This window comes from Dendrobates tinctorius, unplaced genomic scaffold (assembly GCF_039654945.1).
Source record: "Dendrobates tinctorius isolate UK_male_01 unplaced genomic scaffold, ASM3965494v1 ptg000070l, whole genome shotgun sequence".
NCBI lineage: Eukaryota > Metazoa > Chordata > Amphibia > Anura > Dendrobatidae > Dendrobates > Dendrobates tinctorius.
Window position 1 is genome coordinate 70,958,273 of NW_027361738.1, and position 18,079 is coordinate 70,976,351.

The 18,079-nt window shown below is 42.0% G+C and overlaps 1 protein-coding gene across 2 annotated transcripts in view; it reads right to left on the minus strand.

Annotated features, from left to right (window-relative positions):
* MALRD1 (MAM and LDL receptor class A domain containing 1) overlaps positions 1 to 18,079 on the minus strand; it is a 586,417-nt gene that overhangs the window by 519,329 nt on the left and 49,009 nt on the right. For both annotated transcript variants that reach the window (XR_012233447.1, XM_073581848.1), the window contains exon 5: positions 16,451 to 16,544. Coding sequence is in view for 1 of the 2 variants with exons in the window: in XM_073581848.1 (XP_073437949.1) it covers positions 16,451 to 16,544 (94 nt within the window). In the remaining variant the exon portion in view is untranslated. The remainder of the gene's footprint in view (positions 1 to 16,450; positions 16,545 to 18,079) is intronic.

Genomic DNA, 18,079 nt, shown 5'->3' on the forward strand with positions numbered 1-18,079 from the left:
TGTGACATGTGACGCTGGTGTCCAATCAGTGCCGACGTTACTGTCTCTGACTTCGGACAAATCAAACATGAAGAGGCAGCCAGGGTTCAGCTGCAGCCTGGACTTCCTCTTCATGACTGATTTGTCTGAAAGGCTGATTGGGCGCCGGCGTCACGTGTCACAGCACCGCACGAGACCCCTGGGGACAACGAGTGCCGACACCGTGGGAATGGCAGCACCACAGGAGGGGAGTATAAGCTTTGTTATGTTATCAGGGTCAAGTGAGGATTATGAGAAGAAGTTGTACAATTAATGAACAACTTCTTTAAGGCTATGTTCCCACGATGAGCTTTTGGTGAGTTTTTTATTTTGCAGATTTTCGGCACCCATTAAGTAAAATAAGTTACTTGCATTTTTTTAAAAATACACAGAGTAAAAAACTCACCAAAAACTCATCGTGGGAACATTTCTTCAGGGTTGTTACTTCCTATCTTTATCATAGGCCATCTATATCTGGCTGGTGGTTGGTCCGACTTTCTATTACTGACGGCAGTTCAGTCCCATTTAAGCAAGACTCACTAATCTTAGCCTGACAGCCAATCCTGACACCAGGTCATCGATATTATAATCCTAGAGGACCCCATTAACATGAATGTGAGGTTGATTACCGCAGCACAAACATTTTTGCAAAAACAAGTATTCCCATGCAATTTTGCCACAATCATATTGCATTTGTGGAAGAGACTCTTTTACAGTTGTCATCAACATTATTGGCACCCCTGAAAATCAAACTGGCTTTCCATGAAAAGATGTCTTCTCCTCGTAGCGTTGCACATGAAGAAAATAAGAAGCAGAGCTGGTAGTCACCCTCCCTGGGTCTAGAGCTGTCTCTCCACCGCAGCCTTGGTATCTTCATTCTGGTTTAAGCATGACTATAATGCATACGGCACAATGTATACGGCATAAGCCGCAGGGCTCAATGATTGGCTGCAGTGGTGATGCGCACTGTAATAATCACGACCTCACCACTTTCAATGTTTCACTAAAAACTTTATTTCAGGAGATATTTTATATAGTGTGTGCATCTGCTCCGGTATTTGTTTATTAGCTAAAGTAATGTGGTCGTGATTACAGTGCACATCGCCACTGCAGCCAATCATTGAGCCCTGCGGCTAATGCAGTATACATTGTGCCGTATACATTATAGTATACATATACTTATATACTTGATTCAGAAAAGTTCAAAATAACAAAATAGAAACTTGGCCAAAAAGGGACACCAAATTGAAAACAATGCTGGAACGCGATGAGCTGCATTGGGAGTTTAGTTTGAAACAAATGACAAAAATCAGACAAAACTGTGATTAATTAGAAATGAGACTCACCTGTCCCCTACCTTGTCAGTGTTCACATTATTTTAATTATCCTATAAATGATGGCTTTGAAGCTTTAAAGGATCAGTTTTAATCCCTATTCCTTGCTCATGATGGCAAAGTGAAGGTAAATGTCTGAGCAGACCAGAAAGTCTTTTATCACCAAGCACAAGCAGTCTAAAGAGTACAAGACTGCCTCCAAAGACATTCTCGGCTTCAAGAATTCAAAATGTTAACAAGAAGTTTGTTGCATTTGGAGCAGTTAAAATACATCTAGGATGTGGTGGAAAGTGGCAAATTGATGAGAGAACACTATGAAAGTTACTTAAAAATATGTTAAATAAATCAAGTGAAACACCCAAAGAACTTCAGTTTGAGCTGGAGACTTCTAGAGTGAAAGTTTCAACTTGCACCATATGCTGTAAACCGAGAAAAACAATGATCTTTGGACGAAGGCAAAGGATTGCCTCGCTGGATAAAGTAAAGCATAAAAATCCACCTGGAAAAGTGTTGTATGAACAGATGTGAAAACTAGAGCTGGGAATCGATACCAGCTAGAGATGAGCAAATAAACTCGATTGAATTTGAAATCTACTCAATTTTTGCAACAATTAGCATTCACCAAAATCTGAATTTTTGATCATTCGATTCTATGCGGATTCAGCAAAATGGAGCCAGCGGTCACCATTTTTCAGAATCGTAAAGAGCCATCAAAGATTAAAAAGGTGACTCATCTTGTCCTAGTTGCATCTTCTGATCCCTGCTGCTCACTTGGGGAGGACAGTACTGTACTTGCACAGAACCTGCCCGGGAATCAACAGAGCGGGAGGTCTCTGCTCACCATGAGAGGCTCAGAGATTTCAGAGCTCGAGGCAGGGATCAGAAAATGCAACGAGCAGTGAGGTCAGAGAGCGGAGTGGTGAGAAGAGTGTAAGGATTTTGAATTATTTTTTATATTTATATATGTCACGTTTATTATGCACTCGGGTCTGTAGATATCCCAGGGCGTAATCAGGGACATTACTTTTGCAGAGAAAAACTGCTCTGCAAATTGAATTTCCAAGGAAACTACCCGTGAACTGGCAAATTTGAACTTTACCTGATACGATCATCAATAATGCCAGAGCCATGTTTACAGATGATGAAATGAATCCTATAAAGAAAAGTCTACTTTAACTACAGTGAAACATGGCAGAAGATTTTTTTATCCTCTTAATAGATTGCATTCACCATATTATAAAGTACTGTGTATTTACAATTGCTCACTTTGTCTTTCTACCCAGCTAATTCTTCTCTTTTCTCTGTTCTAAGTGTAAAAAGGAAGTATCTTTTCCCTGCAGAAATCATTCTCTTCTTCAACTCCTGACCCAGCTGCTCCATCCTCCCCTCTGCCAGGGACTATTTCAGTGACTTATGACTCATATAGGGAAAATTGAACTCCTATTTCTACATAGAGCTTAGAAGGATTCAGCTAGTCAGATTTTAATCATGCGTTAAACACTGTAGGGAAACACAGCGTACCAAACCATAGGATGATACCTTTCAAAGTTATGATTTACACTATCCGGAATGATGATCCTTGATCCAGTACATAAAGAAGTGGGTTTTTTTCCACAATGTGTTTCCGCGCCGGACTGGTGACTTTCTCAAGTGTGAAAACCAACAGTTGTATCAAAGATGATGATTTCGGTTAGAGCAGCCCAAAACTGTGAATTGTATTTTCTTTTAATTAAGTGTTGTCATAGATCAAATTGGAAAGAGAAGAACTAACTAGGTAGAAAGGCAAAATAAGCAATTGTAAGTACACAGTGCTGTATAATATGATGATAGCAATATATTAAGAGGATAAAAACTTTGATGGGAGTGCTTCTTTAATGAGAGATGAAGCTGTTTTCTGTGCAATAAACATCTAATAATGCAATGCAAACATGTAAGTTTACTGAAGTGAATTTGAGCAGAGTATACATTAACAGCAAAGAGTTAAAATACATTTTGCCCAAATCCTCTCAAAATGTAGTTATTATGCTGCTTGTATTGTTCCTGCAGATACAGGTTCAGTCCTGCTAAACTCAGCGGCCAAGAAACCATTAACTAAGGCTGGTTTCACATTTGCGGACAGAGGGCTGTGGACTTCCTCTGTGAAGCCCCGCCCCTGCCGCACCTCTTCTGGTCAGCTCCGCCTATTTCTGCATGCGGCTTCTTGCGGCCTGCGTACCCTATCTTTTAACATTGGGTACGCAGGCCGTGCCGCAGTATGCGGATTCCGCCACATGCGTCGTTTTGACTGTGCGGCGACCCGCGTAGAACGCATCATGTTGGAATTTTATGTGGGTGCCGCATCGTCAAAATGACGCATGCAGCAGCATCCGCATACTGTGGCACGGCCTGCTTACCCAATGTTGAAGATAGGGTATGCAGGCCGCATGAAGCCGCATGCAGAAATAGGCGTAGGTGACCGGAAGAGGCACGTAGTGGGCGGGGATTCACGGAGGCTGTCTGCAGCCCTCCATCCTCAAATGTGAAATTAGCCTAAATCTTGAATATGTAACAAAAAAGCGAGATGGCCAGTGAAAGTCTGGGAAAGAGGGAACAAAATCAAATTATGATTAAATCTATATCATATCTACAGTATATATCCAATATTTATCTAATGTCTAACTATCCCTCTATGTATCTATTTCATACCTACAGTACCTATCTAGAAGCTTACTCTAAAGTGCTGCCTGCCGAGTACAGCACAATCTAGTTCTTCTTGAGTATATCAATGTCCGTCAGGCTGTCGTTATCTTGTTAGATCTGGAACTCATCATACAGAGCCTATTATCCCTGCGCACAGTGTACTCTGGTGGTCTTGCAAAATACACCTATATTCTGTATGTTCCCCTCATCCTCTCCAAACATCATCATGAAATAGGTCAAATTTAATAGGTCCATTTTGGCTAACGGACCTTTATATATATATATATGTATATATATATATATATATATAAACTGTCGCGGTGGCAGTGACCCAATCCGTGGCCCTGAGTGTCCATGTAAAAGAGGAAGATGGATGCTGAATAAAGTTTATGTGTAGATAACTTCTTGACGCCACCTGTGGTATCTGGTCAAAAGGGGATCTGCGCTGCTGGTGGTGTGAAGCAGCAGAGGTGTAGTATCTCTCCAAAGGCAGAGCTGTAGTCCCAGGGCAGTTGTGGTAGATGTTGAGGTAAATTGTGTAGTGTTCAGGCACAGAGATGTAGCAGTGCTGAGAGCGTGACGCAGGAAGAAGGCAGAGACACAGCTGAATGTAGTTCCAAAGCTTTACTCACGTTTCTGGCATACACAGGTGCCCACTTCAATGCCGTGTCCTCCAGGTGAGGGGCTCAGCAAACTCCCAGATAGATGGAGTACACCCTTCCAGCACTTCCTTCCGTATGTGCCTTTACTGGACGTCTCCTTACTAGCGCTAATCTGAAATACTTGCGGTTCTGAACTCCACATAAGTTCCTCTTTCTGTCTGTTACTTAGAACTCCACTCGCATGACAGGCAGCTATAGCCTACTTCAGGGACTCCTTACAATCATGTCCCGGCTCACACACGTTGCTACTGTGTCGTCGAGTCTTAGGTGGGAATAAAGTGGTTACAACTTCTATTCCTCTGGTTTCTGCTGTAGAACCATTAGCATTCACACAGTCTCGGATACTGGCGCCTGGCCTTTGGCGCTTAAACTTAGGTAAGGGCTCTGCTCTAGCCCCAGTCCCCAGCTCTCTACTCCTCACCTCCCGTCCTTTCCTATCTTTCTTCTGGAGAACTGATCTTTCTCCTCCTTTCTTTCCCAGCAGCTCCAGCTTACAGGAGGCTGCTGCTTACACGTCCTCTCACTGCATCCCCCTCTGGGGAACTGATCTTGACTTCCTATCAGTTTCCCCCTTCTCTAGTGCAAAACTAAACTCCACCCACCTCCCAGTCCCTTCATGAACCAAGTAGGGGTCATAGAGGGTTCCCTGCTGTTCTAAGGTTACTGTGCTGGGTGCAGGTGCTGGAGTCAGGTCAGGTGTCCCCATCTTACCTGGAAGTGGGATACTACACCTCAGGAGGAGGTGCAGTACCTCTGTGGCAACTGAACCCTTAGGGGCACCACACATACATAAAAAAAAATTAAATACTCACCTCTCCTGTTCCCTGCTGCTCCGTTCTCTCCAGTGTCTTCTGACTCTTTGCACTGCTGAGCACAGAGGGTGAGCTGTAATGACGTCATAGTGCTCTCTGCTCTGAGTCATCATAGAGAATCAGAAGATGCCGGAGAGAACGAAGCAGCAGTGATCGGAGCAGTGGGAAATGGGGAAAGGTGAGTATTTGAGGAGGGGCACCAAGCTCCCCCAACTCACAGGCCCCATAGCGTGTTGGCCCCGACGTGAGTTGGTCCCCATTTGTCCAGGGTCCCGGCAGTTGCCCAGGTGCACTGGGTGATGATGCCGACCCAGCTCACTCTCATCTAGCGCAGTTAATGTCACTACCCATGTCAAATACAGTTGATGTGGCCACTGTGGAGATTCGCTCTAGTAGACAAGGGCAAGGGATGCAGTAAAAAGGCATGCTCAGTGTTTTATTCACACTGGCAGCAGAAAAAAATGCAGTCTTACTTCAGACAAAACAAAAGTCCAGCTTGTTTCTACATCATAGGTTCAGTTCCTAGAAGTGCCACTCTGTTCAGATCTGATGTTGCCACAAAACATCCCTCAGCTCTTTCCCATCCACCAACACACACTGAGGAGTTCTGGCTGTTTTTAGCCCCTGCAGCTGTGAAATCTGGACATTGCCCCAGAGAAGAACCAGGCTAGGGCTTACCTCCTTCTCTATTGTTCACCACTGCGAGAGGCACTTGCTGGCAGGAATATATGACCCATCCAACACATACCCCTCATTACGTCACACCACCCAGTACAATTAAAGAGGTAAAATTGCAAAGTGAATGTAAAATCAAGCAACTTTGTAATTTTTTTTTAATTAAAAATCTCTCAATTTTCAATGTTCTATTGTTTACAATTACAACTCATTGCCTAGCATACTTGGAAACACTGCTCTGAGGCTGGCCGAAGAAGTGGACCCCTCCTCTACTCCTCTGATGATGCCGAAGCAAAGGTATCTCTGCTTACAACATGTGAAAGCTCAAGGTTTGGACCAGCAGCACATTAAAGTCAGTTCAATATGTAATTCAGAAATAGCAGTTTACAGGAACAGTGGAGATCAAGATAAGGTCTGGAAGGCCAAGCAAAATTTCAGAGAGAGCTGCTTGTAGGATTGCTAGAAAGGCACATCAGAACCCCCACTTGACTGCAAAAGACCTTCAGAAAGATTTAGCAGATTCTGGAGTTGTGGTAATTGTTCTACTGTTCAGAGACACCTTATCAAATATGGCCTTCATGGAAGAGTCATCAGAAGAAAACCTCTCCTGCACCCTCACCATAAAATTTAGCATCAGAGATATGCAAAAGAACATCTAAACAAGCCCAATGCATTTTAGAAACAAGTCCTGTGAATCGTTGAAATTAAAATAAAACTCTTTGGTCATAATGATCAAAGGTATGTGCAGAGAAAAAATTGCACAGAATTTCAGGAAAAGAACATCTCTCCAACCATTAAGCATGGGGATGGATCAATCATGCTTTGGAGTTGTGTTGCAGACAATGGCACAGGGAACATTTCACAGGTAGAGGGAAGAATGGAGTCAATGAAATTTCAACAAATTCTTGATGCAAACATAACACCATGTGTAAAAAAGCTGAATTTGAAAACAGGATGGCTTCTACAAATGGATAATGATCACACACATCAAAATCCACAATAGACTACCTCAAAAGGCGATAGCTAGAGGTTTTTCAATGGCCCTCACAGTCCCCCGATTCGATCATCATTGAAAATCTGTGACTAGTCCTCAAAATAGCAGTGCATGCAAGATGACCCAGGAATCTCACAGAAATGGAAGAATTTTCCATGGAAGAATGGATGAAAATCCATCAAACAAGAATTGAAAGACTCTTGGCTGGCTACTAAAAGCGTTTACAAGCTGTGATATTTTAAATGGGAGTGCTACTAAGTACTAACTATGCAGGATGCCCAAACTTTTGCATTGGCCTATTTTACTTATTGTAATTTTTAAAATGTAAAAAATGACAATATATAATTTTTTTGGCCTAAAATACAGAGAAAATGTGTCATCTTTAACTTTAGCCCTTTTAGAGATCATTCCATCTTCAACTTGCTTAACTGGTCACAATAACTTTTAAATGCCACTGTAGAAGTACGGAGTGCACAGAAGGTGGAGTAAACCAAACTAGAGTCTTGACTCACAATCCAAAAAGACAGGTGTGTGTCCTGATAGGCCTCTAACAGGATCATGGAGATGACTACACTGAGCTATGCCGGGCAACCTGCAAAACCTGACATGGATACAACAGAGGGCAGCTGTCCGAAGTAAAGGAAGATGTGTCTGGCAGTGCTGGAGCAGGATGACGGATTACCAGGTGAGTATAACTTATCTTTTTCTTTTATCCCTATGGCTTGACGCTGTCAGTGTTTTAAACAAACCATAATACTCTTTTAATGTTGCCACCTTTCTCGAATACAATTGATGTTGCCACCTAGCTCCATTATAATTGATATCACTATACAAGCCCAGTACAATTAGTTGCCTCCACTCACAATTAGTAAAATTAATGCTGCCAACCATCTCCAGTATAGTTAATAAAACCACCTACCTCTATCAAATGAATTCCACCACCCAATTAAAAATGATTAAACATTAATCAACATATCCTTTTCCATAACTTGATTGAATCGATTGAGATTTATCTTTTTTAAACTGTACATGTGACTATGCAACAAGATAAAACAATAATCCCTTAAACCTCTGCAATACCGTGAGAAGAATAAAAATGGAATGTAGCGATGCAAAAATGGTAAAAAGTCAAGAAAAATCAATCATCCAAATATGGAAACTGATGGCTTATTTCTTTATGAGTAAAGTCATCCATAGAATTATTGTATGTTTTGAATCCTGCTGGATGCTATCTTATCTTTCTGTAATATATAGAAATTGTAAAATGAAATGGGGGTTATTGACATCTCCCTGATTAGACAAAAGCCAAGATAAATATCCCATAAATGCAGCTTATCGGACTCAGCCAAGAAACCTTTCAAACCCAATAAACTGCAGAGACTTAAGGTGAGAAAAATGGTGGAGAATGTCATCTTGGCTTTTCAAGTTGCTAAATGATTGAAAACTCGGACATTCAGAAATTTCAGGATTTTCTGGTCTTCATGTAGGAATCTAATACTCGCTTCCACTATTGTGTTTCCCTTATGTCAAATTCAAATTTAATTTTAAAATCCGTTATTTTTTTTCTTATAAATACTACTTAAACATTTGATAAAGTGGCTGCTTCCCATCTATAGAAAAATTAGATTTGTCTCAAAAAATGGCATCTCGCTTCTATTTTGAGCTAAGTTTTTTTTACACAACTTTTGGGTAGTGTGTGTCATAAATATTTTTGAAAAACAATTACTTCTATAGATCTTCTTCTATTACACACCAGGCAAATAGCAGCACAAATCAGTTGTACCTTATGCCACCGGGTGACTCATTGACACCTACTCTTGGTGGTACATGTGCCATCCTCTGATCTCTGTCCCATCCACTGGGGTATCGTGAGCTGCCAATCTCTAGTATATGGCAAGCACCGTACTTTGCGCTCACTAAACCCATGAGCCGTTAGCTCTCCCAGAGTGCCTTCCACCAGTCCAATATTGCACCCCTTATTCCCCACTCAAATGTATTGCAATTTGAGGAAAATACTGATATAATTATAGTTTTGATTTTGACCTCCCTAATTTTTTTCTCTTTTTGTTCCTTTTTTTTGCTAAAATACAAGATAAAATTAAAAAAATTAAAAGTTATACTTTTGTTGGTTTTAATTAACCCTAACCGTAGCCCTAAGCCTAACCTAAACTCAGTTTCTAGTCCTAAGACTAAACTTAACCCTAGTCTTAAGTCTGAACCTAACCCAAAGCCTAACCCTAAACCAATCCCTAATAATAAACTAATAAACCTAGTTAGGGTTAGAAAATGTGTAAAATATAAAAGCAGATCTTACTAATGAATGAAGATAATATTGAATCACGTGAACTGCACTAGATGCAAAACTGTCTTCATTTCTACAAGCTTTCCTTCTCCATTCTCCCTTGCTGTTTATACAAAGCATAGCAGTGCAGATGCGATTTCCGTCAGCTGCTGCACTCTACATAGGCTACAATCAAGTTCACAAAGTTCACATCAAAATGCTGAGCTTGGTCATTTCGGTCACTGCCTATGCAGAGTACAGCTGCAAATGCTGCGCACTGCAGAAGCACTTCCATTCAAACACTCACAGTGCGCTTGCAGACGTGATCACTTCACAGTTCAGATGGAATGAGGAAGGCATGGGAGAGAGCGAAATTTTGCACCTCGTAATTCTCCACATATGGGGCAACCGACTACCCTGCCCACACCCATATGATGCCTCTGGTGCCATCTAATCCTTACCTTATACATAGAATGATTCCATCTGCTCTTTTTGAGGTTCAGATATGATCTGTGCAGTGGATCAAGGTCAGTGCAAACCATGGAAAACCATTGAAGTCACATATTTAAGAAACTGGCACTCAACAAGAACAGTCCCTGCAGGAACACATTTGGGTGGCACTCACTTACAGTCATCTGCAAATTAAAGGGTTTGTTATGTTCAGAATCTCCATTGTAATATATCCTATTAGGAAGCTCTCATTTAATAGAGGATGTCCCACTGTTCAGGATGCGCCTCTCTTAGACAGGAAAAAGTAGTAAAAAAAAAAAAAAGTAATAAGTAAAAAAAAAGTAAAAAATTTATAGAAAAGTATGTAAAAGTATAAAGTAGTAAATATGAACATCTTCCACAGTGGAGGACCTATCCTGTCCTGCATTATGTACTGTACAATTGTATATATATATATATATATATATATATATATATATATATATCAAAAAAAGGACAGCAGTACCAAAATTATACAATTGGTGCAAAACCTATTCAGCAGTGTCCAAACAGCCAAGTTAATAAAAGTAAAAAAATAGGCAGCACTCCAAGTTAAATGTGAAAAAAGTGGATAGTATCCACTTTTTTTTCACATTTAATTTATTTTTTTTACATATATATATATATATATATATATATATATATATACACATATATATACATACAGTATATACACACACATATTCATGCCATATATACTTACTGTATATATGTATGTAATGATTCACATTCCTTTTTATAATCTTATTGTGTGAACTCGAAAAGAAAAAAAGAAAACAGGAATAACAGATAAATAACAGATTTTGCCTAAAATAAGTTTAAACCTTTATCTATTCTATTATTTCTAAACACTGTTTTTCGGTGATTCCTTTGTATCTCCGTTCATACTGCACCCACACACACACAAATGATACACCACTTGAAAGGTAAATTTGCCCCTTCAGCAAGAAAATAGCTAAGCAAGCCACACATCCACGATTTAATCACAAAATTCAGTTTAAACACTAATTTTCATAAACCTGCACTAAGGAAAAATGACCTGCAGGTGGCACCACAGTACCCCAAAGCACACTACCACAAAGCTGCTCCACACACACACAAATGATACACCATTTGAAAGGTCAACTTGCTCCCTTCAGCAAGAAAAAAGCCAAACAAACCACACATCCACGATTTTAGCACCAAATACAGTTTAACCCCTTCCCGACCCATGACGCCTACGTAGGCGTCATGAAAAGTCGTGCCCAAACGACCCATGACGCCTACGTAGGCGTCATGCTATAAATAGCCCCCCTGCGGGTCGGGTGACCGGGGTCGCTGAAAGGTCACCCGACCCGCACCCAGAAGACACTCATGGGTTAATACCAGGGGGCGTGGCTTAGCCCCCACATGCCTACGATCGCTCTGATTGGCTGTTAAAAGTGAAACAGCCAATCAGAGCGATTTGTAATATTTCACCAATGAAATTTGGTGAAATATTACAATCCAGCCATGGTCGATGCTGCAATAGCATCGGACATGGCTGGCCACCGACACCCGACCCCCCCCCCACCGACTGGTGGGGCCGGTCGGCCCCCGCCACCGATGGACGGTGGCGATCGGTTGCCGCCGTCATCATCTGCTCCCCCTCCCCTTCCTATCGCCCCCTCCCACCTTCCGATTCCCCCTGGTACCTCCGATGTCCTGCTGGTGCTCCCAGTGTCCCGCCATGGCTCCCGGTGTCCCACCGTCCAGATCATGGGCGCCGCCATCTTGCAAAATGGCGGGCGCATGCGCAGTGTGCCTGCCATTGTCCAAGATGGTGGTGCCCATGAATTTGCCGGCTGCCCATTCCTTTTTAATTTTGATCACTGTGATAAACTTTCACAGTGATCAAAATGAAAAAAAAAGTAAATACACCTCCCTTTTATCACTCCCATAGCCAGGCGCAAATAATAAAATAAAAAATATATTTTTTTTTTCCATTTAGGGTTAGAAATAGGGTTAGGGTTGGAATTAGGGTTAGGGTTTGAATTAGGGTTATAGATAGGGTTAGGGTTAGAAATAGGGTTAGGGTAAGAATTAGGGTTAGGGTTAGAAATAGGGTTAGGGTTGGGATTAGGGTTAGGGTTAAAATTAGGGTTAGGGCTGGAATTAGGGTTAGGGTTGGAATTAGGGTTATAGATAGGGTTAGGGTTAGAAATAGGGTTAGGGTTGGGATTAGGGTTAGGGTTAAAATTAGGGTTAGGGCTGGAATTAGGGTTAGGGCTAGAATTAGGGTTAGGACTGGAATTAAGGTTAAGATTAGGGTTAGGGTTGTGTTGGGGTTGGCATTAGGGTTAGGCTTGTGGTTAGGGTTAGAGTTGGGATTAGGGTTAGGGTTGTGGTTAGGGTTATTATTAGGGTTGGGTTAGGGTTAGGGGTGTGTTGGGGTTAGAGTTGGAGTTAGAATTGAGGGGTTTCGACTGTTTAGGCACATCACGGGGTCTCCGAGCGCGACATGGCACCACGATTTATTCCAGCCAATTTTGCGTTCAAAATGTCAAACAGCACTCCCTCCATTCCGAGCCCCGATGTGTGCCCAAACAGTGGTTTACCCCCACATATGGGGTATCAGCATACTCAGGAAAAATTGCACAACAACTTTGGGGGTCTAATTTCTCCTGTTACCCTTGGGAAAATAAAAAATTGGGGGCTAAAAAAATGATTTTTGTGATAAAAATGATTTTTTTATTTTCACGGCTCTGAGTTATAAACTTCTGTGAAGCACTTGGGGGTTCAAAGTGCTCATCACACATCTAGATAAGTTCCTTGGGGGGTCTAGTTTCCAAAATGGGGTCACTTGTGGGGGGTTTCCACTGTGTAGGCACATCAGGGGATCTGCAAACGTAACATGACGTCCACAGACCATTCCATCAAGTTGGTATTTCAAAACGTCACTACTTCCCGTCCGAGCCCTGATGTGTGCCCAAACAGTGGTCCCCCCCACATATGGGGTACCAGCGTACTCTGGACAACAACTTTTGGGGTCAAATTTATCCTGTTAACCTTGTGAAAATAAAAAATTGCGGGCTAAAAAAATCATTTTTTGAGGAAAAAAAAGATTTTTTATTTTCACAGTTCGTTATAAACTTCTGTGAAGCACTTGGGGGTACAAAGTGCTCACCAACTTGCACACGGTCAAGTAGTCCAGTGCCAGAGGCAGCAAAGCAACCCCAAAACATCAGGGAACCTCCGCCATGTTTGACTGTAGGGACCCTGTTCTTTTCTTTGAATGCCTCTTTTTTCTCCTGTAAACTCTATGTTGATGCCTTTGCCCAAAAAGCTCTACTTTTGTCTCATCTGACCAGAGAACATTCTTCCAAAACGTTTTAGGCTTTTTCAGGTAAGTTTTGGCAAACTCCAGCCTGGCTTTTTTATGTCTCGGGGAAAGAAGTGGGGTCTTCCTGGGTCTCCTGCCATACAGTCCCTATTCATTCAGACTCCGACGGATAGTACGGGTTGACACTGTTGTACCCTTGGACTGCAGGGCAGCTTGAACTTGTTTGGATGTTAGTCGAGGTTCTATATCCAACATCTGCACAATCTTGCGTTGAAATCTCTTGTCAATTTTTCTTTTCTGTCCACATCTAGGGAGGTTAGCCATAGTGCTATGGGCTTTAAACTTCTTGATGACACTGCACACGGTAGACACAGGAACATTCAGGTCTTTGGAGATGGACTTGTAGCCTTGAGATTGCTCATGCTTCCTCACAATTTGGTTTCTCAAGTCCTCAGACAGTTCTTTGGTCTTCTTTCTTTTCTCCATGCTCAATGTGGTACACACAAGGACACAGGACAGAGGTTGAGTCAACTTTAATCCATGTCAACTGGCTGCAAGTGTGCTTTAGTTATTGCCAACACCTGTTCGGTGCCACAGGTAAGTTACAGGTGCTGTTAATTACACAAATTAGAGAAGCATCACATGATTTTTTGAACAGTGCCAATACTTTTGTCCACCCTCTCCAAACACGACATGGTGTCCGCTAGCGATTGGAGATAATTTTCCATTCAAAAAGTCAAATGGCGCCCCTTCCCTTCTGAGCCCTGCCGTGCGCCCAAACAGTGGTTCCCCCCCACATATCGGGTGCCAGCGTACTCAGGACAAACTGAACAACAACTTTAGGGGTCCAATTTATCTTGTTACCCTTGTGAAAATAAAAAATAGCGGGCTAAAAAATAATTTTTGAGGGAGAAAAATGATTTTTTATTTTCATGGCTCTGGGTTTATAAACTTCTGTGAAACACTTGGGGGTTCAAAGTGCTCACTACACATCTAGATAAGCTCTTTGGGGGGTCTAGTTTCCAAAATGGGGTCACTTGTGGGCAAATCAGGGGCTCTGCAAACCCAACATGATGCCTGCAGAACATTCCATCAGTCTGCATTCCAAAATCGCACTCCTTCCCTTCTGAGCTCTCCCATGCGCCCAAACAGTAGTTTCCCCCCACATATGGGGTATCTGTGTACTCAGGACAAATTGCATAACAACTTTTGTCATCCAATTTCTCCTGTTAGCCTTGTGAAAATAAAAAATAGCAGGCTAAAAATAATTTTTGAGGAAAAAAAAATATTTTTTTGTTTTCACTGCTCTGCGTCATAAACTTCTGTGAAGCACTTGGGGGTTCAAAGTGCTCACCACACATCTAGATAAGTTCCTTGTGGGGTCTAGTTTCCAAAATGGGGTCACTTGTGGGGGAGCTCCAATGTTTAGGCACACAGGGGCTCTCCAAACACGACATGGTGTCCACTAACGATTGGAGCTAATTTTCCATTCAAAAAGTCAAATGGTGCTCCTTCCCTTCCGGACCCTGCCGTGTGCCCCAACAGTGGTTTATGACCACATACGAGGTATCGGTGCACTCAGGAGAAATTGGCCAACAAATTTTAGGATCCATTTTATCCCATTGCCCATGTGAAAATGAAAAACCTGAGGCTAAAATAAATTTTTTGTGAAAAAAGTCCTTTTTTTTTTACGAATCAATTTGTGAAGCACCTGGGGGTTGAAACTGATCACTATGCATCTAGATAAGTTCCTTGGAGGGTCTAGTTTCCAAAATGGGGTCACTTGTGGGGGAGCTCCAATGTTTAGGCACACAGGGACTCTCCAAACTTGACATGACAACCGCTAAATATTCCAGCATATTTCCATTCAAAAAGTCAAATGGCGCTCCTTCCCTTCCGGGCCCTGCCGTGCGCCCAAACAGTGGTTTTTGACCACATATGAGGTATCCTTGTACTCAGGAGAAATTGCCCAATAAATTTTAGGATCCATTTTATCCTGTTACCCATGTGAAAATGAAAAAATTGATGTTAAAAGAAAATTTTTTTTTGAAAAATTAAAATGTCCATTTTTTCCTTCCACATTGCTTTAGATGCTGTGAAGCACCTGAAGGGTTAATAATCTTCTTGAATGTAGTTTTGAGTAGCTTTAGGGGTGCAGTTTTTAGAATAGTGTCACCTTTGGGTATTTTCTGCCATATAGACCCCTGAAAGTGACTTCAAATGTGAGGTGGTCCCTAAAAAAAATGGTTTTGTAAATTTTGTTGTAAAAATGAGAAATCGCTGGTCAACTTTTAACCCTTATAACTTCCCAACAAAAAAATTTTGTTTCCAAAATTGTGCTGATGTAAAGTAGACATGTGGGAAATGTTATTTATTAACTATTTTGTGTTACATAACTCTCTGGTTTAACGGAATAAAAATTCAAAATGTGAAAATTGTGAAATTTTCAAAATTTTCACCAAATTTCTGTTTTTTTCACAAATAAATGCAAACATTATCAACCTAAATTTACCACCAACATGAAGCCCAATATGTCACGAAAAAAACAATCTCAGAATCGCTAGGATCCGTTGAAGCGTTCCTGAGTTATTACCTCATAAAGGGACACTGGTCAGAATTGCCAAAAATGGCCAGGTCATTAAGGTCAAAATAGGCTGGGTCATGAAGGGGTTAAACATTCATTTTCAGAAACCTGCAGAAAGACACAATGACCTGCAGGTGGCTCCTCAACCAGAAAATATTTTATGGCCTCTACTTATCAAAACAATTTCTTGTATTACCAATCTACATATATAAATACCTGTCTGTGTTCATCAGCTCATGAAGTACATTTACATTTAACCAGCTTGCTTTTTCTGAAATTGCCTGCGCCCCCGACGATCAATGTGCGAAAATTTTGCACGGGCCAAGCTAGCATCAATATATAATGAATTAGCACAAAGTCAGACAGAAATAATAAAAAATACTGAAAAAATCTGGGCGTTGAACCCCTATCAACCTGCTATAGATGGCCTATCCGAGGGAGTCGTTAGATAAGGATAAAATCTCGGCTACATTACAGGGGTTTTGTTTGGGCATTTTCTGGATCGACGCCGGGAGATAGGTAATCGAAACGCTAGAATTCGATGTGTTTGTCCTTTTCAAACAGTTCTAAGCCATATAGAGAAGGAAATAAATTAACATCACAAAGTAAAGAAATCCTCACCATTAGCTGGTTTACATCCTTCACTGAAAGAAATGTCATCGATTGCAATAGACTCAGATGTGCCGTTACCCAACGTAACAGCCTTGATGATGATCTGAAAAAATAAAAAGAAACATTATTAGAAATGCTAGGAAATGTTTGTGTCCCTCTACTTTCAGGCGACTTGATCTTATGTGATAAGTAATTTGATAACAAGGTAATCTGCTAATCATTTTTTAAATATATATATGTTGGTTTACCAGTTAAAAATTACTCCAAAATGCCGATTACTAGGTGCTTGTTTTCTGTCTAATTTATGTCCACTACATGTTGCTAAGTGAAATTGATTACAGGTGGTGGGGCGGGTATCTGACTTTTGCTTTCCTGTTCCTTAAAGGGAATCTGTCACCCCATTTTTGCTGTATGAGCTGCGGCCACCGCCATCAGGGGCTTATCTGCAGCATTCTGTAATGCTGTAGATAAGCCCCCGATGTAACCTGAAATATAAGAAAAACGAGTTAGATTATACTCACCGGGGGGCAGGGTCGGGTGCGGTGGGTGTCGCGGTCCGGTCCGCCGCCTCCCATCTTCTAGCGATGATGTACTCCTCCTTACTTCTGCCATGGCTCCTGTGCAGGCGTACTTTATCTAACCTGTTGAGGGCAGAGTAAAGTACTGCAGTGCGCAGGTGCCGGGAAAGGTCAGAGAGGTCCGGCGCCTGCGCACTGCAGTACTTTACTCTGCCCTCAACAGGGTAGATAAAGTATGCCTGCACAGGAGCTGAGGCAGAAGTAAGGAGGAGGAAGTCATCGCTAGAAGATGGGAGGCGCCGGACCAAAAAGGGATGTAAATCAACAGCCGCGGAGACACCATCACATGTTTCTCAACGCAAGCAATGACTAGCCAGGTCTTTCCCCGGGAAGGAACAACCACGGGAAGGGCAGTCTCCAATGAAGGAAACCACCTATGCCAAAACATGGTATCCATCCACAGACAGCTGTTTCGGGGTATTGCCCCTCATCAGTGTGGAGTAGGAAACTGGCTAGTAGGAGCAATGCCTAGTGAAAGGCTATGAACATAAGGATGAGTGACCTCATGGAGATCAACATCCAACACTGCGGAGACACCATCACATGTTTCTCAACGCAGTGATCTAGAGCAATGCCCCCATCCCTTATGGGAAATATGCAAAAGCATGTAAATCAACAGCCGCGGAGACACCATCACATGTTTCTCAACGCAAGCAATGACTAGCCAGGTCTTTCCCTGGGAAGGAACAACCACGGGAAGGGCAGTCTCCAATGAAGGAAACCACCTATGCCAAAACATGGTATCCATCCACAGACAGCTGTTTCGGGGTATTGCCCCTCATCAGTGTGGAGTAGGAAACTGGCTAGTAGGAGCAATGCCTAGTGAAAGGCTATGAACATAAGGATGAGTGACCTCATGGAGATCAACATCCAACACTGCGGAGACACCATCACATGTTTCTCAACGCAGTGATCTAGAGCAATGCCCCCATCCCTTATGGGAAATATGCAAAAGCATGTAAATCAACAGCCGCGGAGACACCATCACATGTTTCTCAACGCAAGCAATGACTAGCCAGGTCTTTCCCCGGGAAGGAACAACCACGGGAAGGGCAGTCTC